The 26,247-nt window shown below is 38.4% G+C and overlaps 1 protein-coding gene and 1 pseudogene across 3 annotated transcripts in view; both read left to right on the forward strand.

Moving 5' to 3' along the window:
• The window catches only part of SMC5 (structural maintenance of chromosomes 5), an 86,888-nt gene that overhangs the window by 53,014 nt on the left and 7,627 nt on the right, over positions 1 to 26,247 (forward strand). For all 3 annotated transcript variants that reach the window (XM_026001562.2, XM_026001563.2, XM_072762407.1), the window contains 6 exons: positions 1 to 133; positions 2,203 to 2,376; positions 2,472 to 2,641; positions 11,897 to 12,020; positions 12,752 to 12,874; positions 24,532 to 24,657. In XM_026001562.2, coding sequence (XP_025857347.2) covers positions 1 to 133; positions 2,203 to 2,376; positions 2,472 to 2,641; positions 11,897 to 12,020; positions 12,752 to 12,874; positions 24,532 to 24,657 — 850 coding nt within the window. The remainder of the gene's footprint in view (positions 134 to 2,202; positions 2,377 to 2,471; positions 2,642 to 11,896; positions 12,021 to 12,751; positions 12,875 to 24,531; positions 24,658 to 26,247) is intronic.
• Positions 4,120 to 6,958, forward strand: LOC112922055 (circadian locomoter output cycles protein kaput pseudogene; annotated as a pseudogene).

A 26,247-nucleotide genomic window follows, 5' to 3' on the forward strand; every position in this document is an offset into this window, starting at 1 on the left:
ACCATATGGATTTTTCTCTTATTTGCGAGAATTATTTGATGCACCTGATCCTGTCATGAGCTTCCTTTGCTGCCATTATCATATTCATGAAGTTCCTGTAGGAACTGAAAGGACCAGAGAAAGAATTGAACGGGTAAGAAATACTGAAATCATTACCAGAATCTCATTTTGTTAAAACTTCTTAGCATAAAAATAAAAAATTATGAGAAATTTAAAGAAGTAGGTCACTGTTGTTTTTAACCACACAGATATTCTTTGTATTTTACATTTTTAATATAACACAAAATAGTGACTGTTGACTATTATGTTATGGCACATATGATATGGAGTTATCTAGAGTAAATGCTTTTATATCTGTATTTATTGAATAAAATGTTGAAGCCTGAAAAGACACACCTGGCACTCTTACCTCATTCTATTTTGCTTGACAAACCTATGTTCAGACATTATATTAATTACTTTTTTTGGCTTTTACCATATTGCCCTCCTTCTGGTTTGGGAGCTGGCAGGGACTGTTGAATATATGGTAATTGCATAAAAAGTTGCATGCATAAAATTATAGAATGGATTCCAAAAAGTTTAATCATTTAAATTCTTCTAGATTATTTTTCAGATAAATTATACGTTAGGGTGGTAGGCTGGTGTACAGAACTGTTTCGATAAGCCCTTCCTTTCTTAAAGCTGCCATTTAAGATTATCTGCTATATGATTGACCTCCCTTCATAGGATCTCCCTTCTTGGCTAGCATAGCACACATACTTGTAGTTCTTATATTTTGCTAATTCTGCTTGGAGTTTTCACCTTCTCATATAAATCTCCAAGACTTCGGATTACATTTGTTGCTTCTATCACAGGCAGAAGCAGGAAAGAAATCTCTTCATCCAAAACAAGTATCTCCATAACACCAGGTTGTGTTTTTTGCTTGTAAGCATCTAAGGACCCAGTTAGAGACCCAACTACTATTGATTATATTGATTTCATTAGAAAATGTGTTTTAAAATCTTATACCTAGTGTCCCAGTATCCCTGGGACAATTCATTTGTAACTTAGGGACTCTTTATTAAACTTTATGGACAGAAGATAGAAATGAGGGCTTATTACCAACCCATTTTGCAAACAAACAACAACAACAAAAACAATAAACCACTAAGTTAGTAAGTTGCCTGTGTGTTTGAATAAAAATTACATTATGGAGAACATTTGAGGAAATGAATATTAGGGCTCTCCATGTGGGTATACCACTCTTCTATCCTTTAGAAAAGAGGACAAGACCATCTATATATATAGGAACATTTATGGAATTGTTCTCATTAATTTCTAGGACTCTCCTCTTTGGTTGTTCTGCCACCTTAGGCCATGATGACCTTTTTGCTGCGAGTGCCCTGCCCTTGCCATCTCTGTTTAAATTTATTAGAACTTGAGTAGCCTTTTAGCTTTCTCTTTATTTCAAATTATTCAGCAATTTGTGGATACCAGGTTATACCCTGTTAAACTTAAGTGTGCTCAAATGTGTCTTATCTCTTCACTTGACTATAAACTTCCAGATAGAAACAAGCCATAAGAGTATTGATAGTGAAGCTTCAGAGATTGGAAAAAAACTGTATCACGATAGCCTGTTATTCATGAATATGCAGCAATACATAGAGTAATGTTACTGTGTTTAGGATGTGCTTTAGTTTATTAAGCTCTTGAGAGACAAGCTTTCCAAAAAATGTAAAAAAAAAAATTTTTTTTTTGAAAAATTTCAAGTGTGTCCATTAGGTATTCTTCCAAATATACAGGAATTATAACTGAGGGAAGGTGAGAATAAATGACTTAGTTGAGCTACCACAGTTTTGTGTTCTGGGCAGCTGGTTCCTGGCATCTCTACTGTAAATTCACCAAAACTCCAAAAGTAGACTTACTTGAGAGAGATTATATAGTCAGGTAGAAGTATTGCCACCTTTGCTGTAGCTGTTTGGGTTTTATTCCTTCTCTCTTCCTTAGTATTTTCCAAAATAATACCCTAAGATGTATCTATCACCCACCTTTTTAGAGATGTTACTGGTGAAGTTAAAAAAAAAAAAAAAAAAAAGGTATATCTGTTTTGATCTTTTCAAATTCACTTGATCTGCATTTTCCAGAGTTTTAGTCCTTTTAAAAATGTTTTAATGACTATTAGATGTACCCTAACAGTTTGACCTTGTTTGGCTTATATGACAGGTAATACAAGAAACCCGGTTAAAACAAATGTATACAGCAGAAGAAAAGTATGTGGTGAAAACTTCCTTCTATTCGAACAAAGTTATTTCTAGTAACACATCGCTAAAAGTAGCCCAGTTTCTCACAGTCACTGTGGATCTAGAGCAAAGACGACACTTGGAAGAACAGCTGAAGGTCAGTTACTTTGAGTATTAAAAAAAAAAATTAACTGGATTTATAATACTTTAACTAGAACTATTTTTAAAATAACAATCTTTAATATTTCATAGGAAATTAATAGAAAATTGCAAGCAGTGGAAGCAGGGTTGATTGCCCTATGTGAGCGAAACAAACATCTAGAACACAAAGACAATGAACTTAGACAAAAGAAGAAGGAGCTTCTTGAAAGGAAAACCAAGAAGAGACAACTGGAACAAAAAATTAGTTCCAAACTAGGAAGGTATCATTCAGCCTATTTGGGCAAGGGTGTGTGGGGAGGTACAGAGCACTACGAGGATGTTATTAGTGACAAAGACGTTTTTTATTTTAGATTAACGGTTTGTGCAGCCTTCTGTCAAGTCTGTTGGCACCATTTTTCGAATAGCATTTGCTCACTTTGCCTCTGTGTCACATTTTAGTGATTCTCACGATGTGTATGTGTGGTGATCTGTGATTAGGACTCTGAAAGCTCAGATAATGGTTAGCTTTTTTTAACAGTGAAGTATTTTTCAGACATAATGCTGTGGCATACTTAATGGGCTATGGTATGGTGTCAACACGACTTTTAGACGCACTGGGAAACCACAAAATTCTTTGGACTCACTTAATTGCAGTGGTCTGGAACCAAATCTGCAGTATCTCTTAGGTGTGCCTGGACCCTGCCATGACAATGCAGTTCCCACAAACATGTTTTGTGATAATTTCCCTCAAATTGTAGTCCTGGTATTCAAAACAAAATTGTGGTCTGTAGGGTAAAGGTTGGGGAATCTTAAGTTGTTGTGAGTTTTCCTGTCCCCTGATTAGCTGCAACAGTGTAGAAAAGTGCTTAGACCGTATGTGGAGGAGATTCTCTTGCTAATCCTAAAGTATCTGCCCAAGGGCCAGGAGCCTAATGGGAATCCCTCCTGGGACAGGGGCCATTGTTGGGGACCACTTTTGCACTCTCACTCTGACCTGCCAGCACTAGTGGGTGTATGGCACCCCGAAATCCTCGACAGAGCTAGGCACCCAAGGGTCTGAAACTCTCTGAGAAACAGAGTTCTTAGCAGACTGCTCTCCCCAGGATACTGCATAGACAGCAGTCTCAAACATTTTCCTGTGAAAAAGATCTATTTACTGGTCCAAAACTTCATCCTCAGAGGCTTCAGGATCACCACATATCTAGAGGCTATGCAATTGTTCTCAGGGAACATGGTCCAGGAGTTTCCATCTTTGTACTCTGTTGTCCTTGCTAAAGCTCACACACTCGTCTAGAGCCCTGATTTTTTCCGACCTAGGTGTCCTAAATCTCTAGATTGCCTGGTCTGTAGATCAGTGAGGTTTATGGGAGTCCCGTAGGACTGTTTATATATTTGCATACGTTAAAAGCTGCTGCCTGAGGGTCCTAGCTTATATTCTAGTTTCTGCCTGAAACTAGGGATAGACTGAGATCCTTCCCTCTGGAACACTCACAGGACTTGGCACTCCCTCAACAACTGGGACCTATCAAGAATATAAATCAGGCTTCTTAGATGACAAAGAGTTAGAAGAGGCTTAAACAGCAGGGCTCACCTCTTTGAGGCCACTTCATGACTTGCTGAAGTTTGTTTCATCTGCTGCTTAGAAATCAATACAGTCAAGCAAAATGAACAAGAATGTGTTCCAAATGAAAGAACAAGATAAAAATCAGAAAAGAACTGTTAATGAAATGGTGATAATTTACTTAAGAAATCAGAGTTGATGGTCATAAAAATGCTAATTGAACTTGGAAGAGAAATGAACCTAGTAAGAACTTCAATAAAGAGAAGTGTAAGAAAGTACCACAGAGATTTCACAGAGCTGAAGAATACAGTAAGTGAATTGAAAAATACTCTGGAGGGGTTCTAACAACAGACTAATGAGGCACAAGAAATATCAGTAATGTGGAAGACAATAGAGAAAAAAAAACTAAGAGCGCATGTGTGCGAGCAGGGGTGAAGGACAGAGGGAGAGAGAGAATCTTAAGTTGGCTTCATGATCAGTGCAGAGCCCAATGTGGGGCTCAGTCTCACAACCCTGAGATCATGAGCCAAAAATCAAGAGTTCGACACCTAACTAAATGAGCCGCTGATGCACCCCTCAAACAGAATTTTAAGAAGTAAAAATAGCGTAAGGGACCAACAGGACAATATCAAGCAAAATAACTTTCACATTATATGAACCACAGAAAGAGAAAGCAGAAAACATACTTGAAAAATAACACAACTTCCCTAATCTCAGGAAGGAAAAGACATCCAGATCCAGGAAGCCCAGAGAGTTCCATGTAAGAGGAAATCTGTTCTGTAGAAGAGCACTGATTTTTTTTTTTACTGAAAACAAATCAGTCATATGACAATGACATTTGACAGGACTGGAAAACCCTACATTCCTCAATAATGAAGAATTTACACAATGTTCAAGGCTTTTGCTTTTTGTTTTTAAGCCATCATGACTGATGGAAGCATATTATTTGTATCTGAGAGAATATAACTTCATTACCTTAATATTTACCATTTAATCTCATGGATCAAAGTATTTTATCCCAGAGAGGGAACATTCACTAGTTTTTAAAAATACTCTCTATCCATCTGCTGAAAAATGATTCATTAACACTTGAGTATTTAAAATCAGAATCTTGTTGTCATATGCTTTGAGGAACAGTAGACCCATAGGAGTCACATATCTATGAATACGTGTAATTTATAGGAGATTTCAAATCATTAGAGAATGGTTTAGAAGGAACTATACAAGGCACATAGAGGCCTTAAGGTGATCGAAATTGTATTGTAGCTATTGTCAGATAAGCTAAACTTTAGTTCATCAAGGATGTGTACTGTTGAAGACCTTAATGAGCTCTAGATATCTGGCCATCATTCACAATTTTATTGCTAGGTCACAAGGAACTACCTATGATAGAACATTTGCCTTTGAAGTTCTGTGAACATCAGGGTGTGAATGTCATGTGCATGGTCTAGAATATTTGGCAAAAATGTCATGAGCTCTTAATGCAGTATGGGAAAGGCAGATCACGTCATTATAGGTTCCTAATTAAAGGACCACAGTGGATTTGGCTTCAAACTCATTGTATCGTTTATCTTTAGTGGAATTCCAAGCCAGAGTTTATTGTTTGTACTCCTACCATGCTAAATTATGCATAAGTTAGGGCTGAAATATGAAGAGTACTTGGCGTTGAAGAGTCTCTGAGACAACTGCTAACAAAAGCCAAGATTCTCGGTCTGATAATTGTATAGATAACAGGCCTCAAGGAAGCATTGGAAGGGTTTGATCACAGCCCACCTCCTCCTGCTTCCTCCCAGAGTTCAAGAAAATCGTTTCACCTGGCAGTCTCAGACCGTTCCCTCAACATCAGCAGAGACTTGCACTCCTCCCAGATAGCAGCATATACCATCTTAATGAAAAGATGATGGCAAAGAGGGTCATTGTTGAGTTAGTCCATAAGTTCCCAGTCTGTTCAGTCATTGATATGGCCAGTGATATCTCAAGTTGCAAATATGCAAGTTCCTTAAGGCATGTCTCAGTTTCAATTTTTAGCTCAATTATGAGCCATGCAGCAACTGAAAGACCAGTTGGAGCAACAGACATGGAAGACAGAGGCAAATATCCATCAGCCACAAGAAGAACTAAGAAAAATTCAAGAACAACTTTAAATGGTCCATGGTTGAGGGCTGTAGATGTTTTTACAACAGTCTACCCCTGGGTTGAATTTAGATTCTGTTCAAGTTTCTTCTGGAAATTCATCAAACATCCTATAAATATTAAGGACCAAGTTGTTCAAACTAACCAAAATCAAAGTGAAATGGTACTGGACACATTGGCACACTCAACATATGATACTACAGCATACCCAACGAAGTCCATCAAATCAGAGTCAACAGAACGTACTGAGCTGGCAGAGTCAATAAACACCTCTTTCCAGTTGGACACAGAGCATGCTAACAGCCCCACTGTATGACACTGTGATGATTTCATAGCAGAAAACATGGTCCAGATTCCACCCACAAAACAGTGCCACAAAACCGTACCCAGAGGGCTGCAGTCACCCCACTGGTTTGGGACAGAGAAGAATCTTTTCAAGGTCAGCAGCATGTGCTGTGTGATTAAGTTAATAACTGCTCTTGTAGCTTGGGGGTGGTCGTGGTATTTAGCACTATGCTTATGGGTTAGGTGGCGGCTACCTGCCCTACTTTTGCTACACAACAACAGCAATCACAGACTTTGTCCATCACGCAGCAGCAGCAGCGTTCCAAGGAAGGGCAGCTTAGTTTAATTCAGCAACCCTCTTAGACTCCGCTGACCCAACTACTGCAGCAGTTTTTACAGACTTGAAGGATTTCTATGGAGCAGCCTTGAAACCAGCTTACCCCTGCTGCATTTCCACTACAGCAGGGCACATCCTTCAGTCCCATCACCACCAACACCCACCTCAGCAACAGCAGCATCTGAGTCAGCACAGGACAAATTGATCTGTTCTTCTAAGGTTTAACCATGGTAGCACATATGCCTCCTCTGGCCTTAAGGGAGGGAGGAAGGGGTTGGCCATGAAGAGTTGCTCAGATGATCTGAAGCTAGGAGAAGGCCTAGTGGTTTCACAAGAAGCAGTACTGAATGTTCTAGTTTGTGGAATTAGGGGAAATGCTGCCTAGTACTACAGAAATACATTAAACACCAGTCAGTGGGAGATGGTCATGGGTCCATACCCAACTCTTGACAGTGTTGAATGTGGCCAAATATTTTTTGACAGGAAAAAGTGTATTGCCAGATAGTAAGCTTATCTATGAAACATGGTCACTAATCAGAAAGGCACTAACAGTATTAGTAACTTAGTGGTTCTGTACTTTTTTTATAGGTATTACAGGACATGTCACTGTCCTGTCAGGGCTTTGCTTGCAGTGATGCTATGGGGGTAGTCTAGTAGACTCAGACCCCTTCCCGAGCCCCTTTCCTTTTCAGAGGATGATGGAATAGTAATTGTCAGAATGTTGTGTGGGTACAAATTTTCTATGTACACATACTGTAAATACTATGTATATGTCTGGATAAAAGAGAAAGCCAAAAAATAAAAGTCCTACTGCATCTCAATAAATGCAGAAAAAGCATTTGACAAAATACAACATCCATTTTTTTTTTAAAGATTTTATTTATTTATTCATGAGAGACCCACAGACACAGGCAGAGGAAGAAGCAGACTCCACACAGGGAGCCTGACGTGGGACTTAATTCCAGGTCTCCAGGATCACACCCTGGGCTGATGGCAGCGCTAAACCGCTGAGCCACCCGGGCTGCCCACAACATCCATTTTTTGTAAAAACTCTAAACAAAGTTGGGCATAGAGGCAACATACTTCAATATAATAAAGACCATTTATGATAAATCCACAACATACTCAACAGTAAAAAGCTGTGAAATCCTTTCTTTTAACATCAGGATCAAGACCCAGATGCCCATTCTCCCCACTTTCATTCAGCACAGTATTAGAAAATAGAATTTCTGACCAGAGCAATTAGGCAAGAAAGAAAAGGCATCTAAATCGAAAAAAAGTAAAACCAGCACTATTTGTGGATGACCTGATTTTACATAGAATACCGTGAATACTCCACCAGAAGAAACTTGCAGGGTTCAAAATCAGCACACAAAAATCTGTTGCATTTTCAAGATGAATTCAAGAGAACAGTCCCATTTACAATCACACCAAAAAGAAAAGGCTTAGGAAGAAATTTAACCAAGGAAGTGAAAGGACCTGTATACCAAAAACTAACACATTGAGAAGGAAATGGAATATGACCCAAATGAAAGATTTTCTGTGCTCATGGATTGGAAGAACCAATATCTTTAAAGTGTGTTACCCATGGCAGTCTATAGATTCAGTGGAATTCCTATCCATTTCCAAATTCCAATGGCATTTTTTAGTATTAGAAGAATCCTAAAAATTTGGGGACCATTAAAGATATCAAATAGCCAAAGCAGTCTTGAGAAAGGACAATAAAGCTGAAGGCATCATGCTCCCTGATTTCAAACTATATCACAAAACTGTATTCATTAAAACAGTATTGACCTAAAAACAGATGTGTACATCAATGGAACAGAATAGAGAGCCCCTAAATAAACCCCTGTATTCGTCTCTGGTCAATTACTTTGTGACAAAAGAGGGAAGAATAAACAATGAGGAAAGGATAGTCTCTTCAATAAATGGTTCTGGGAAAACTGGATCACTAGCTTACACCACAAGAAAAATCAACTCAAAATGGATTAAAGACTAATGTAAGACCAGAAATTAATAAATTCCTGGAAGAAAATAGGCAGTAAGTTCCTTAACATGGGTATTGGCAGTAATTTCTTTGAAACTGGCTTCAAAGACCTTGGCGATATAAACAAATGGGACTACATCAAACTAAAAGGCTTTCACACAGTAAAGGGAACCACCACACCAAGAAGGCAACCTATGGATTGGGAGAAGATATTTGCAAATCACATATTCGTTAAGGGTTTAGTATCCAAAATGTAAAAAACTACAGCTCAGTAGCCAAATAAAACAAACTCCAAAACAAAGACCATTTGATTAACAAATGGGCAGAGGATCTGAAAGACTTTTTTTTTTCAAAGAAGACCTACAGATGGTCAGTAGGCACCTGAGAGTGTGCTCAATATCATTAATTATCAAGGAAATTTAAATAAAAACAATGAGACTACCACCTCACACCTGTCAGAATGGCTATTATCACAGGACAGGACAAGAGATACCACATGTTGGCGAGGACGCAGAGACAGGGGAATCCTTTCCACTCTTAGTGGGAACGTAAATTGGTGTAGCCACTATAGAACACAGTATGGAGGTTCCTCAAAAAAAAATAAACAAAAACAAAAAAAGAACTACCACAAGATCCAGTAATTCCACTTCTGGATATTGATTCAAAGAAAATGAAAGCTCAGATTTGAAAAGATATCTGCGCTCTCATGTTCATTGCAGGATTATTTACAAGAGCCAAGTCATGGAAGCATCCTAGGTTGTCCATGAATGGGGAAAGAAGTGAGATACACATGGAAACAGGACGCATGTATGTGCACACACTGCACTATTTAGCCATTAAAAAGGATGAAATCTTTTGTGACAACATGAATGGAACTTGAGGGTATTACGCTAAGTGAAATAAGTCAGATGTCGTATGATTTCACTTTTAGTGCAATCTGAAAAAGGAACAGAAATGCATAGATACAGAGAACAGGTTGGTGATTGCTGGGGGTAGGGAGGAGTGTCGGGGGTTTGGTAAAATAGGTGAAGGTGATTGAGAAGTACAAACTTCCAATATAAAATAAAAGCTCATGGGAATGTAATGTATGGCATATGACTATAGTTAATAACACTGTAATGCATTATTTGCAAGTTGCTGAGAGTAGATCTTAAAAGTTTTCTTTGCCAGAAAAATCTTTTATAATTGTATAGTGACAGATGTTAACTAGATTTTTTGTGGTGATCATTTCAGGATCGATACAACCACCAAATCATTATGTTGTGCCCCTGAAACTAATATAATATGTCAATTATACTTAGGTAAAAAATGAAATAAGATTCATGATTTAATACAGTTAATTTTTCTATCATCAAAAATATTAATTGAATTTGGTATGTTTGAAATTTTTAAGTACATGGCAGTGAAGAATCTCATGACTCTGAGTCCCCTTTGGTGCCATTACCTAGATTCATTCCAGAGCACTAGCGTTTTTATTCACCATTGCTTTTGCCCATTAGTGCTAAACATCACTTCAGTGAATGGGGCAGTTGAGGTCTTCTTCCGACAGTGAAAAAGGTTCATGATTCCCCTGAAATGGTTTCAGGGATCCCCACAGGATTCTGCAACACCTCTTGAGAGCCACTGACCCAGACATATATCCAGAATAATACATCCACTGAATTTGGATTGCTGGGAGAGGAGAGAAGAGGGTACAGGCAGTGAGATGAACAATCCAGACTATTAGCCATTAAGCTGTGCATTCTCTTCTCGACTCTAAAGAGAGTAATAGGAGAGGAGGAGAACATGCTGATTTTGACAAAAGAGAATGGGCACCTAGGGATTTAACTCACTCCCTCAATTGTAATCTCCCTTGTTAAATTGGAATTATGTCTGCTTAGCCTTCATGCTCACACATTCCACAGAATTCTGTACAAGGACATGAATAGTCTTAAGTCTTTTCCTAAAGGAAAACTGGTAGGCAACCATTCTTAGAACTGATATGTTTTATTGCGTTTGGATATTTTGTAGAAATGGGGATATATAAGTGGAGATAAAATTTATGTTTATTCTAGGGGCAGGGAACGTGACTTCCGGTTCAAAGGTTTTTCTCATGGCCTCAGACCTTTTTGTTGTGATTTTTTCTTTTATGTTGTTTTCTATAAAGATTTAAATATTAATAGCATTGTCAACCTTTGGTAATAAATAACCACTCATGGCCTTAAGGTTATCTGTTTACCTTGCCCTAATGTAGTATGTTTTTAAACACATTGGTAAACTGAATTGTATTGAAATATGTTAAGAGAATTGGTGCCGTTTTGGTTTTGTTTGTTGGTTTGGGGCTTTGGGGGTTTTGTTTTTAAGCAAACAGTTGTCCATTAACTCAGTGAAAAAGTAATAGTGTACCTTGATTACTTAAAGCAAGATAGTATTTAGTCTGGCTGCCCAGGAGGTTTTTCGTCTCTCAAATCTCTTTTCAACTTTCACCTCTGGCCTCATTCCTCTCTTTCATCATCTACAAGTCACTTAACCTTTCATGTTCAACTGTTCTGCTGGACCCACTGTCTTAAAAACTTTTCATAGGTAGTGTGGATTTTTGTAGTGAGATGGCCTTTCGTACCCATCACCAGCCTGCTGTCTCATACCTATAATTAATTGCCTCTAGTTACAACACTGCATTCCTTGAGATTGACTTTTAATTTATACAGTCTCCTTTCACTCGACCCATTTTGCCTTACCTCCCTGGCATCCCCCTACTCTCTTCCATGTACTGGTCAGGCCCCTCTCTACAACATCTGCTGAACTTATTTATTATTGTTTCCAGTGGAAAAGAGGTAACATGGTGCAGTGGAAAGAACTTGGATGTCAAACATGTCTTAACCACATGCTATACATGATCTTAGAGTAACTTCTGATTCTTAGTTTCTTCACCTTGACTAGCAGAGTGTCAGTTTTTAGGGTTTATTGTCTTTTCAGTATGTATTTTACATCTTAATCAGATCTCCTCAGTTAAACTACTTTAAGTAAGAGACTGTATGTAAACAACATTAACAACAATGGTAGTAATTAATCATCAGCTGGTTAAGGGCCAGGCACTGTACCAAGTGTGTTACATGTTTTACCTTTTTAAAATTTTCATCATAGCCCTGTAGGGGAAGTAGCATTGCTAGAAAGCCCATGAAATAGCAGGAGACCTAAGGATTTTTGCTCAGTCCCTGTGTTAACTCTGATTTCTGCATCATTGTTTTATGCAGTTTAAAGCTGATGGAACAGGATACTTGCAACCTTGAAGAAGAAGAGCGAAAAGCAAGTACCAAAATCAAAGAAATAAATGTTCAAAAAGCAAAACTTGTTACTGAATTAACAAACTTTGTAAAGGTAAGGCATTTTCTTAAAAACTCTTCTAAGGGGATCCCTGGGTGGTGCAGCGGTTTGGCGCCTGCCTTTGGCCCAGGGCGCGATCCTGGAGACCCGGGATCAAATCCCACGTCGGGCTCCCGGTGCATGGAGCCTGCTTCTCCCTCTGCCTGTGTCTCTGCCTGTCTCTCTCTCTCTCTCTGTGACTATCATAAATAAATTTAAAAAAAAAAAAAAAAAAAACCTCTTCTAAGATTTTTACTATCAATTTTAACTTGCTTTGTTTGACATTTCTCCTTATAGGTTAATAAATTAGTTAAAAGCCGTCATTAAGGGATCCCTGGGTGGCGCAGCGGTTTGGCGCCTGCCTTTGGCCCAGGGCGCGATCCTGGAGACCCGGGATCGAATCCCACGTCGGGCTCCTGGTGCATGGAGCCTGCTTCTCCCTCTGCCTGTGTCTCTGCCTCTCTCTCTCTCTCTCTGTGACTATCATAAATAAATAAAAATTAAAAAAAAAATCTTTAAAAAAAAAAAAAAGCCGTCATTAAGCTAAATTATTTTATTCCAGATGATGCAATTAAGCACAGAAAAACATTTAAAAATTCTCTTGTAAGAAGTAGTTGTAAAAAGAACTATTTGAGGTATCAGTCACATTAAAAAAAATGTTCCTTTTTCTCATGGTTTATACTTTTTTAAAAAACTTTTTCTTAGTTGTAAAACAAATTAAAATTTTAGGGCTTTTTTGTTCCTAGATTTGTACTTCTTTGCATATACAAAAAGTTGATTTAATTCTTCAAAATACTACAGTGATCTCTGAGAAGAACAAATTAGAATCAGATTACATGGCTGCTTCATCACAACTTCGTATAACAGAGGTACGGTTTTTGCTTTTATTTTTTATGATAGGGTGGTTCTAGCCTTAGACCTGGTTTGAAAACCTGTATCTAGCACTTAGAATATGCATTTTGTTATGTGCTCTTTAGTTTATGAATTAATGCATTTTGCTGATGAGGAAGCATCTTTGAAACAGTGTACTATGTATTTTATGTTACTTGATGGGGGAGGTATGGTAATAATTAGAGTCTTATGTAGTCACTCGACAAAGTCTCCTCTGTGTTCCCTTAGCCCATCTAAATTACAGTCACACTATTAACAGGTAGCATCTAGTAGCTTTTATTGCAGCTTGTACATATCATAAAATAAACCGCAGATGAGTTATAATCAACACTAATTCTGACCTAGGTGTACAGTTTTGGTGGTTTAAACTTCCGTTAATATCGATCTGTGAAATAATATTAAAATAGTGTGCAGGGGGTGAAACGGGATGCTCTAAAGTTAACGAAAATCGCAAGGGCGAACTGGCAAAAGAAGTGGTGACAGTGGCATAGTTTTTAAGTCTTCCAAATCCTTTCTTAAAAATAGAAGAGCAACTAGGATAATGACCACAAACTCATGGATAATGTATACAACAAAACTAAGTTTCAGAGCTCCCCTGTTGTTGTACTGCAGTATACTCTCCCACTGACCACCCAGTGTTAGCATTAGACTGTTCAGGTTAAGGGCACAGACTCAACAAGCCTGCCCTTCAGGCTCTCCCCCTCTCCCCTGAAGGCTCAAGAGTAAGTCACGATAATCATAGGACTCAATGCCCCGACATTCTGATCACATAATTTGCCTTTTGGCATTGTCTCTTGAGTCCCCTCAAGCTCTTAGGTCCTCTTCTAAGCTTGAACGTAGGTATGATCCAAGGGGGCGGGCTCATGAATAATAGACATTCCTATCACTCAGAAGATTCCTAGGGTTTAGAGTTTCCTTCCCAAAAACCAGGGACAAAAGCCCAATTCTTTATTACATGACACATATGAACCTCCAGCATATCAGTGGGTAAGATTAAGTCAGCGGCAACAGCGGTACAACTAGTGTGTTATCGGTAAGTATGTGGTAAACAGAGGGAGAGCTCAGAGAACCCAAAAATGGAGGTCACCAACAGGTTCTCCTCTCTAAAGGGAGGCCCCACTAACTGTGGAAAGCTCAGATCAGTTTGAGAACAGCTGAAAGTGGGAGGTGACTGCAGGTCCTAGAAAGCCGGATGGTGCTGTGGTGGTCCAGGTCCTGTGAACCAGACTAAACTACTTTGCAGAAGAATGCTGCTTACTGAAACTAGAACCGTGTGGTACACTAAGGAGACAGTAAACTTGGTAGTACATGGTTAGAAGGCTGACCCTGTAGCTAACACGCAGCACTAAAAATGGGAGAAGAGAGACAACAGAAGTAAAATAGAATATACTTCCTGACTGTCCGATAGGTATTATCAGGAAATAAAAGGATAATACTTCAGAGTGGGTGCTTTGGGAGACAGAAATAAGGGAGAATTTCAATATTTATAGTGGGAACCAAAAGACACTATTCCAAATAAAATATAAAGGACATAGGACATTATATAAAGTATTTGTGTAAACTTTCCTAAATACCAAAAGATACACAAAGAAAAGGGGAGGGAGATAAAACAGATCATTAAAGATTATTTTACTTATGTGTATTTGCCACAAAAATAAATATGACATAAAATGGCAGAACTGGGGCACCTGGGTGGCTCAGTGGTCGAGCATCTGCCTTTGGCTCAAGTTGTGTTCCCAGGGTCCTGAGATCGAGTCCCACATTGGGCTCCCCACAGGGAGCCTACTTCTCCCTCTGTCTCTGTCTGTCTGTGTCTCTCTGCCTCTCATGAATGAATAAAATGTTAAAAAAACAAAACAAAACAAAAAAAAACAACTAAGGCCAAACATCAATCTTGTCACTAAGTATAAAAGGATGTGTAACTCATCTTTTAAAAAAAGATTATTTCCAAGTTCCAATATGGTGCAGAATGTGAGGGGTACATCTAAGAGAAGAGATCGAGAAAGGTTTAAATAAGAGGATGATAAGCCCAAGGGATTTTTTTTTAAATCAAAAATCCAAAATACCTATTCAAAAGTCTCTATATTTATGGAATTATAAATATACTTAAAAATAGTAATATTGGTCACCTTTGGAGGATATTGGAGAACGAGCTCATTATTTTGAAAAATGGCAAAGAATTCTACAATCCAGAATTTCCTATGTGAACTATTACTTAGGATAAACAAATATAAGAGAAGTTCCTCTTTACAGGAGCATTTCAGATAATAAATGCAGAGGGAATTTTAGTATTAGAATATCACCACTTTGCAGCTGCTAATGAATCAGTGGATCACATTAGCTGCTAACATCACCAAAAAATAACCAGATATTTATATGTATTCCCACAGACATAACATGAAATTATTTTGTGAAAAAAATTCAGTCTGATTAAGCCTCTGGAACAAGGGTGTGTCGACATCAGCACTGTCAACATTTTACACTGGAGAATTCTTGTGGGCGCTGTGCTGTGCATTGTAGAATGCAGTATTTCTGGCCTTTACTTGCTAGATACCAGCAGTATACCCCTCCCCACTGCAGTTGTGACAATGTTGCCAGATGTACCCTGGGGAACAAGACTGCTCCCATTTCAGAACCACTGTTGTAAAACTACGAGTTTCAAGTCTTCAGAGTACTCTATTTTATAATTAGATCTCAATTTAGATGATAAATTGTCATCAGAAGTATTTAATTATATTTTGATTTTGGTGAAACCTACAGTTAAAAAGTAAATTCATATACACAGGTTATGTAACTAAACATTTTCTAATAGCTGTAGTATGGGTTTTTAAATTTTTTTAAAGATTTTATTTATTCATGAGGATCTAGAATTGTAGATGATAGGTACATGAAGGTTTATTATATTCTACTTTGTGTATGTTTGAAGTTTTCCATAATAAAAAATAAAAAGTTTCCATTCTTGACCATCATGAAATAATAGGGGTCATAAGTATTATCTCACTTTAAGCCACTAAAAGATGGAACAAAATATATGAAGTAGTGATTTTCAGACACAACAGGCAGCACAGGATGGTGATTTTTGAGAAGAGGGAAAACAGTGCAAGGTGATCCCTGTGATTGCCTTAGCTTACTGCCAGGAGAGTTTTTAGGCCACACTTTAGGGAAGAGGAACCCAGTAGGAAATAGAGCATAGCACTGCAGGTCTTACACATGGTAAAAGAGTATTAGGAGAATATGGTCAACAACTTTCTGGCAGTAAACCTGACAATTTAGAAGAAATGGGCACACTTTTGAAAAGCCACAACATATCAAAAGTCCCTGAAGGAAGACCTAATTAGATTAGCCCCATATTTACTAAAGAAATTAAATTTGTACTTAAAAACCTTCCCACAAGGAAAACTCCAGATCCAGAGGCTTCACTGGTGAATTTCACCAAGCCTGAAAAGGAAGAATTAATAGAGGTTCTACCTAGAGTCTTCAAAAGGTGTGGGGGGGTGGGGTGAGGGTTACTTCTTCACACATTGTATGAGGCTAGTATTCCTAATATCCAAACCAGCAACTCTACAGACCAGTATGTCTCATAATTCTTTTTTTTTTTTTCCATAGTTCTTTTAAAAAGTTAGTAACTGAAGTCCAGTGCTATATAAAAGAGTAAAACATCCTAACCAAGTGAGTTTATTATCCCAGTGTGTATCCCAAAGGTTGATCTAATGTTTGAAAATTCATCAGTGTAATCATGTGAATGACTACAGAAAAACCAGATGATCAGATGATCATCTTAAGTATACACAGAGGAAAAACATTTGCTGAAGTGTAGCACCCCTTTAATGATAAAAACTTCGTGTATCTAGGAATACAAGGAAATTTTATACATCTGATAAAAGGCATTTACCCAAAACCATTAGCTCATATACTCCTTGATGAAGGAATGAAAGCTTTCCCCTACTGATTGGAAACAAGGAAAATGCTCACTAATCAGTTGTGTTCCACATTGTACAAGAGTATCTAGCCAGTGCAGTGAAGAAAAAACAAAAACTTGTCTACTTCAGACCAACAGATTTCTGTGGAAAATCTTAAAGAATCTGTGCATTCAGCAAGGTTTCAGGATCAGATGTGGCTCCGTCTACTAGCAGTGAACAATTGGCATTTGAAAGTTTAAAAATACTCTGCGGGGTGCCTTACTAAGCATCTGACTCTTAATCTCATCTCAGGCGTTAGCTTGGGTTCTTGAGTGCAAACCCTGAGTTGGCTCCACACCAAATTTTAAAAAATGCCATGTACAATAGCTTCAAAAATAGGAAGTGCTTAAGGATATATTTATAAGAAACTACAAAGTTTTACTGAAATTAAAATAAGACTTACATAAATGGAGACAATGATTATGTTCATGGATCAAAGGTTCAGGATTTGTTGTCAGTTCTCTCCCAAATATATATATTCAATAAAATTCCCAGCAAGGGTTTTAGAAATTGACAAGCTTATTCGAAAATGCAGTAGACTTAGAAGAACTTTGAAAAAGAACAAGTTCGATGACTCACCCTTCCTAATTTTAAGACTTATTATAAAGCTGCAGTAATGAAGACATTATTGTATTGGTGTAAAAATAGACCTATATGGCTCTGTGGAACAGAATAGGGAACCCAGAAATAGATTCACACATACATAGTCAATTGTTTTTTTGGCATAGATAGCTGAGGCAATTCAATGGAGAAAGAATAGTCTAACAAATAGTGCTAGAACAATTGAAGAGTGGTGTACAAAAAATGAGCCACAACCCTTACCTCATACCATATATAAATGGATCATAGACTTAAATGTAAGAACTAAAGCTAAAAGCTTTTTGCAGGAAAGATAAGAAATTCTTAGTGATCTTGGTTTTGGGGAAATTGAAACACAAAAAGCATGAACTATAAGGCAAAAGGAATCAGAAGTTTTACTTCAACAAAATTAACTTTTCAATAGATGCTGTTAAAAAAAAGCAGGCTGGAGACTGGCGGGGACAATATATTTGCAGCACCTAACACCTGACGAAGGACTTGTATCAAGATGAAGGGCTCTTCCTGGGGCCCTTATCGAGCCTAACGACTGCTTGTATAAAGTCTCTGCAGGCTAATGCTTTTTCCATTTTCAAAGGATTAAAAAAGAAATACAGGATAGTTTGCGGCCCTCCACACGTAAAATACTTACCTGCTGGCCTTGTATAGAAAAAGTTTGCTGACCCTACAGATACCACAGAAAGAACTCTTAAACAACTATTGACACAAAGAAGACAACCCAGTCAGAAGACGGGCAAAAGATTTTAATGTGATCTTCACTAAAGAAAATACAATAGACAGCAAATAAGCATATGAAAAGATGCTGAACTTTATTGTAGGGAGGTGTGAATTAAAGTTATATTGAGCTATCAGAGACCCACTAGCATGACAAACTTTGTACCAAAGTGATGGTGAGGATGTAGAGCAGCTGGAGCTCACGTATATACTGGTACTAGAGATTTCAAGTGTGCAACCACTTTGGAAAACCATTAGAGAGATTCTTAAATGCTAAAAAATATGCCTGCTGTATATTTTGATCCAGCCATTCCTTTCCTGGTATTTACCCAAATGAAAGGCACATTTCACTGTCCATGAAAGACCGGCACAGAATGTGTGGCAATATTGTAATAGGTAGAGACTGGAAATAAATGTCCAGCCGTGGTTAAGCCACAAATTATGGTATATCCACACAACAGGATATTACTCAGCCAATAAAAGGAATGAAAGGAATGAATTACTGAGACACACAGCATGATGGATCTCAGCTATGCTGGTGATAGAAGACAGACCAAAAAAACCCTCTGATTCCCTTTATATGAAATTCTACGGAATGCCGAGTGACATTCTAGAATTCTAGTAGAATGCCTAGTGACAGACATAAATCAGCAGTTGCCTGGGGGAGGATACAGTGGGGTAGGTCAAGGAGGAGTATGTAGAGTTGAAAGTGATATGTTTGTTACACTGGGGATGATAGTTTCACTGTTGTATAAGATCATCAGAACTTACCAAGTTGTATACTTTACGTGCAGCTTATTCACCAGTTACACTGCAAAGCTGAAAAAACTCTTTAAAAACTTAGTTTTTTTTTTTTTTTCTAAGATTTTATTTATTCACGAGAGACAGAGGGAGAGGGAGAGAGGGACAGAGGGAGAAGCAGGCTCCATGCAGGCCTGGGACTCGATCCCGGGTCTCCAGGATTACGCCCTGAGCTGAAGGTGGCACTAAACCGCTGAGCCACCAGGGCTGCCCAAAACTTCGGAGTTTATCATTTGTTTTACTAAAGTTTTTTTGCAGTATTTTCAAGTATGAAATTTTAAAGGTACATTCGAGTAGGAGGAGTAATGTAGCTTCCACATGTCCTTACCCCTAACAAATGTAACATCTGGCCATAATTGTATATTTTTAAAGCTTGTCCTGTATTTGAAGTCCCCTTGTACCCTTTGTCATCCATTCTTCTCTGAGTCTGCTGTACTCTGGCAGGGTCTATACACGAGTCACATTGTACCTGACTTTTCAGAAACTTTCCTGTTGTGTAATAGTAAACTATAGTAGTATCTTTCAGTGGAAACAGCCCTGATAGGAGCTGTGGGGGCTGGGTACAGAGCTAGCTCCCCAGAGGGCCTCATCTGGGTTTATTTCACGGGGTGTGAGTGAAGCCCTTTGCCCTCGTGTGTTTTGTTGGTGAATAATTATAGAGCCCATGCTACAGTTGTGTCACTGAGTGAGCCTGTGAACCTGGTTATGGAGTGTAGGAAGTGCTATTACAGAAAAGAGTTCATGGAGAAATTGACCCATCATGCCTGTACTATATGGAGTAAGTCCAGTCACATGATACAGTACTGGATCTCTGTGCCTGAACTTGTATTTTTGAATAAACATTAATAAGCTTAAGAAGACTGTAGGTTTGTGCATGTTGACAGGCTTTGGGGTAAATATTCTCCCAAACTTCAGCCCACTCTTGACGTAGAGCTGCTCTTCCAGCAGCTTTTGTTCACATAGACATACTAAGATTTGGTGTAAACTGACAACTATTCCCCTGTGATCCATTTTGTTAGTAGCAGCAGGAATATTAGAACAGAGTGAAGGGAGAAAGGTTTGTTTTCAGTTTTTGAATCACTAATTTTTTATAAAGACGGCCACCTTACACTGTCCAAAGAAATAATCTGTGGTTAGCTGCTTGTCCCTTTAGATTTTGTTACCTGGAAATAGCCACTCACTTCTCAGCCTCTTAACCACTAGCAAAGACTTGTGTGCGTACAGCCCTTGACAGGTTTTCCCATAATGATCTTACCTGATACTCCCTGACTATATTTTGCATTTCCTCAGCAGTGTTTGGTACCATTCTGTTTCTTTTTTTCACTAGTTGATCTGAAAATTGTTTTATGCATCCCTTTTGGAAAGTTCTTTTATTTCCTGCACAGTGTACTCAGTAAGTGTTTGTTGCTGACTGACCATCGTCCCTAACTACACTTTTGAAATAATCAAGGACGAATGAAATTATACAGAATACACCTGTCATCGTTCACTTTCTTTTGTTCTTATTTCTTCTGGTTGCTGTCCTTTACCCACAGATGCTCTTACTATTCTTTCTTGCTCTCCTACTTCGTTTGAAACAAGGAAAAAATAGTGTTTTTCCCCCTACTTGTCCCTTTGAACACATGGCAGGTTGCACTAAGGAACCATTACTATCACTTCCCCATTTTTGTCCTTGACGCTGATCATGGAAACAAGTTAACTAGAGAGGACTGACTTGTGTCAGTGGGGGTTGTATCCATGAGGGAACTTAAGGATGATTAACTACCATGGATTCTGATGTGTCCTCAGACTGGAAGGCAAAGAGGGCAAGAGGATTCCAGGCCCCTAACATATCCTCAGAGAAAGGCAGGTAGTTGTAAGTGTTAGTTTGTTAACTGTGCCTGAAGTATTTTTAGGACAAGTTAATAAACATGTAAACCTGAATATAAAGGTGGATACAGATGAATATACCTGTTACTTGGTTGAGGTTTTTAAGTCGTGTGCTGCTTTCCTGATCCCACTCAGTGTCTCTTGTCTATCTCTGGTCATAGGTATTAAAACATCTATCTGCCTGAGAATGGGTATTGTGATGTGATAATTCTATTTAATATATATCAGAATGCTTAGTGCACTGCCTAGCATGAAACCAGGGTTTCCTTCAGAAGTATAGGTTTATATCAGAATTAACATTAGTTACAAGAATTAGAAATTGTTTGTGTTTATCCTCACACTAAATTTAGAAATTCTGTGCTTCCATCTAACGTTCTCTTCTCTAGCTGCCTGCTTCCCTCTGTCCCGCAAAACAATTTCAGGAACCTTTTGTTTATTTAAGGGAAATAGATTTGGGGAGAAGGAGGGTCATTTAACAAGTAAACAGTATTCTTGCCATTTGTTAATGGCTCACTATTAGAATTTGTTATTTTGAATAGTAAAAAGTCAAGACCACTATCTTTAAATTTCAAGTTGATATTAAAAGATTACTTTTCATATTTCTAAAATATGTGTATGTACTAAAATAAAGTTAACATGTGAACTTGAAATCTATTGGTATGAAATTTGAGGCTTGTTTTAAAGGAAAATTGAAGTAATGCTTTTATTTACAACTACTGTTTTAGTAAAAGCTCACATTCCTTTCATACAGAAAATCATTGTCATTTGACTAATTGTTAAATATTTACTGTGTTAATTTTACATAAAACATGCAATTATATTAAGAAATTCTGTGAGTAGTTCTGCTTTCTATCACTAGAGGGCCCTCTTAGAGAAGCTTTTCCATGTTCAATGTCACTATACACCTTTCAGGACCATTGAATGTGCTCAGAATTTCAGAAAAAAGGATACTTATTCTTTCGGAATATATACTCATAGAATAGTCCTTTCTGAGATGTCGGTGGGGCACAGTTTGTCAGTTTGCCTTTTCCTCTCTTGGTCTCCCACAGATGAAGAGTTTCTGTTGTCTGTTAACTGTTAAAGGCTAGACTCTAAGCAGAATTGTTAACAAAGCCTTTTTCATTAGCGTGACTATAGAACATTATCTTAGGTAATGGTAGGCTCTCTTTCTTTCCTATCGTTACCCACCCCTCCCCTACCCCGGGCCAAAAAGACTCAATAATACGAATTATGGTTTAGAGTAGGTAGAAAACCAGCACCGTTTAAAGAAGTGTGTCACAAACACATACATACAGAAAGAACAGTTTTCTCTGATAAAGATTTAATTAGATCGATGCCATTCATTGGAAGGCAACTGTTCAGTGAGGTCCTCCCAAGCCCAGAGGCCCACACGTATTTCTTTGCCATAACATTCTGGTGCTTTGTTTGGCAAGGCCCAGAGGAGTATGAAGCAGAAATGGAAGAGTCTAGAAGTGTGTGGTCTCTTTCTGGCACTTAAAGTTGCCTCTGGTCTCTTTCTGGCCCTTACAGTTGCCTCTGTGTGATTGGCCCTGAGAGCGAAGCAGAGGTGATGGGGAATCTTTAACATTTTCCTCTATTTGTCTCAGGCTTAGAGAACCATAATAGCAAGTGATGAGTATTGGGCTGGCTTTGCATTTTCAGTTCAGTCCAGGAATTCCTTTACTTTTTTCTTAGTTTAGCGCATTTGCTATCAAACTTGTTTTTTTTTTTTTTTTTATCTTTTATTTTTTTATTTACGATAGAGAGAGAGAGAGAGAGAGAGGCAGAGACACAGGCAGAGGGAGAAGCAGGCTCCATGCACCAGGAGCCCAACGTGGGATTCGATCCCGGGTCTCCAGGATCGTGCCCTGAGCCAAAGGCAGGCGCCAAACCACTGCGCCACCCAGGGATCCCTGCTATCAAACTTGTATGCATAAAAATCACCTGAGGATCTTGTTAATACACATGTGCAGGCCTCTGCCCTAGGAGATCTTAATGAGTAAATACATCTGCCTTGTGGCTGGGCATCAATACTGTTTTAATCATCTTCACCATCCCCTCCCGCACCTCTCTGGTGCAGACTGAAGTTTGAGGTTTAGTGGAAAGAGTAAGCTGGACCTGTTTTCTTAGGAACCTGTTCACTTGGTATTTTTATAACTTTGAGGAAGTTTCTTAATACCTCTAAGCCATGTATGAAGAAGATAATACATTTCTCTAAGATTGCAATGAGGATTAGAGGACTTAACATATAACAAGCTTGGCCCACAGAAGGCATTCCATGATGCCCTCCTCATTACAAATGAAACTTGTCATCTGGCTCTTGCCTACCTTATCACTCTGATTTTGTACAATCTTACCTCTCCTCCAACTATGGTAGATTACTTGTTCCCTAAATAAGCCTCCAGGGAGGCTTCCCTGCCCTTACATTTGTAATTAGGATGCTAATGCTGGGAATCTGTTCTGCTACTTGTAGCCTCCCTAGTAATCTCTTTCTTACTTGTTCTTGAAGACCATTCACCTGCCATAGCTTCTGTGACCCCTCTGGCCTTCCTGTACCCTCCCCCACCAGGCGTTGCTTTCATCTGTCCAGCCCTGTCCAAGGGCCATCCATGGTGCTTAAGAAGGAGAGCATGAGTTCTAGAAGCAGGCATGGTTGTGAATCCTGACAGCCTGCAACTGAGTTTGTGAGGTTGGACAAGATGCTTTATTTTTTTAATATGCAAAATGGGGAATAATAGCATTGTACAGTATTGTGAGAAATAAGGGCGTCCTGTGTGAAGCATACAGCACATAAGCTTTCAATAAATAGAGCTGTTTCTTTAATGATAATAATTTTGTCTTTTCTCCTTTTTCAACTTTCTGTGTTGAGTGCCTAATAAAATCCTGACATTCCATGGATTCTCAGTAATTATCTGGTGAAGGAATGAGTGGGTCCATGAATAAATGATAACTATATGAAAGGCAGTGGGACAGTTACCAAACACTATTTACAGGTTCTCTTTACATTCAGATGCTGAGTGTTCAGACAGGAAGCCTACAGACTGTGTATTTCAAATTGTATTAGAGTATAATTATATATAGCTTAAACTGTTGAAGAAAAAAGCAAATTTAAATTTCAGAGCTCTTCAGAGAACTATGGCGCAGAACATAGCCATAGGATATGCTGGTATATTTTAAAATTTAAGTTCAAACTTAATCTTCCTAATAATAGCTGTCATGATTTTTGAGGTATGGTTTTTTAGATGCTTTTGCTTCCCTGTATTCAGTCATTGATCTACAGGCCTACCTCGTTCTGTATTCTTCACTTCACTAAACTTCAGATGTTGTATATTTTATCATTATTGTATCAGTTACGGTGACCTGTGATCAATGAGTCGCTTTGCTGAAAGCTCACATAGTGGTCAGCATTTTTTAGCAATAAAGTATATTTTAAGTAATGTATGTACTTTTTTTTTTTTTTTTAAGATATAATGCCCTTGCACAATTAGACCACATTTTGGTAAATGTAACTTTTACATGTGCTAGGAAACTAAAACATTCATTTGACTTGCTTTCGTGTGATGGCTGCTTCATTGAGGTACTCTGGGACTGAATCCACAATGTCCCCAAAGCATGCTTGTGAATTGCTCATTTGAGCAAGTAGCTCACTGATCTAATGATAGCATAAAAATGGTCAATTCTTTTTCTTGCAATAGCAACATTTCATTGAGCTGGATGAAAGTCGACAGAGATTATTGCAGAAATGCAAGGAGCTGATGAAGAGAGCTAGGCAAGTATGTAACCTGGGTGCAGAGCAGACAGTTCCTCAAGAATACCAGACAGTAAGTATAACAAGTGTATAAGGCTGCAAGGTCACATGCTGCGCACCTTCTTTATCCGCTTCAAGTGTGTTAGGCATTGTAATGGGCCCTGAGAAACACAACGTGCCATAAGGAATTGTGGGATCCCACCCCCCCATTTTTAAACTGAATATGTATGTAAAGTCATTGTGCATAGTGGATTTTCTTTCCTGTATTCAAACCTGGGCATCCCTCCATCTTCGCTTAGTCCTAAAGTTATTAAAGCACAGCTATCCCCTTGCATAGTTCTCAGTTCTGTAACATTCATTCTTCCAATAAGAGGCTTTTTTTCTCCAAACTCCCTTTAAGACGTAGGGTCAGGGGATGGGGTGTAGTTCTTTATGGAAATGTAGCATTGGTAATTGGCATATAAGAAATAGTAAATAGAAGGGATGTTTAGAAAAAGGCAAACTGAAAAGGTTTTTCTGGAAGTTAACATATTTAGGTTTAAGCGGGACCTGAATCTTTAGGGCTAACATCTGGTGAGAAAAGGAGAAAAGAGCCTTTCCTCCTTCCCTTTGTTTTCTGTGCTGACATATTGTTCAGTTAGTACAAGGAGTTGTTGCCCTCTAGTCCACGTTCCACCACTAATTATGTGGCCCCGTGGCTCTGTTATCTGACGAGTGGGGATCATACCAACTCTCAAAACAATGTCAAATTAAAAGTAGAAAATGAATTTTTAGATAAGGTATTTTATCTTAATTTGAATAGATAATGTGTATTTCCCTATTTCAGTAGTTCATGTCCCATCTCTTTCAATACCTAATGAAATGGTGGGTGGGGGGAACCATTTGGATTATGATTTTCAAATCCTCAAAGATCTTACTCTGTTAGATCAACTACACCATAGAAAATGGTTCTATTTAGGCACATAATAGGGATGTAGTAGGTACATAGAAAAGACGAACTGAGTGGTGGCTATTTCTAAAAATATATTAGAACTTCTCTAGAGTACATGGAATCATCATAAAATAAATAGTAGCACAAGATCTGTACCAATTTTTTTTTCAGCGCGTAGGATTAGTCTACTCTTGATAAGTTGTATTGTTTTTGAAAGAAAATTAGAAGATAATTCACATATTAAAAACATTACTGATGTATCAGGCATTGAACAAAACACATACTTCTCTACTGAAATTTATATTCTAGTCTGGAGGGTGGAGCAGATAAATGAATTAAAAAGCAGATAATGTTGGCTATCAAGAGGTGCTAAGAAGAAACAAGGTAAGAGGATAGTGTCAGGAAGCCTCCTTTGGGAAGATACTATTATAGAGGATTCCTGAATGCAGAAAAGAAATTAGTCAAGTAAGAGTTGGAGGGTAAAGTTTTCCAGGCAGAGAAAACAGCTCCATACAAAGTCCCTGAGGTAGAAGTACACAAGGGCAGGTTTCACATGAAGGAAGCAATCTCAGTCTGGCTAAGACCTTATGATCCAGGCCCAAAGGCAGGCAGGAGTCAGATCATGCAGCCCCTTAAGCCCATGGAAGGAGTTTGGATTGTACGTGGAGACAGAACCCACCAGAAGATCAGAGAGAGGAGTGATGGGACTGGTGTGGGCATGTAGGAGCCCCC

The sequence above is a fragment of the Vulpes vulpes genome, chromosome 1, assembly GCF_048418805.1.
Source record: "Vulpes vulpes isolate BD-2025 chromosome 1, VulVul3, whole genome shotgun sequence".
Lineage (NCBI taxonomy): Eukaryota > Metazoa > Chordata > Mammalia > Carnivora > Canidae > Vulpes > Vulpes vulpes.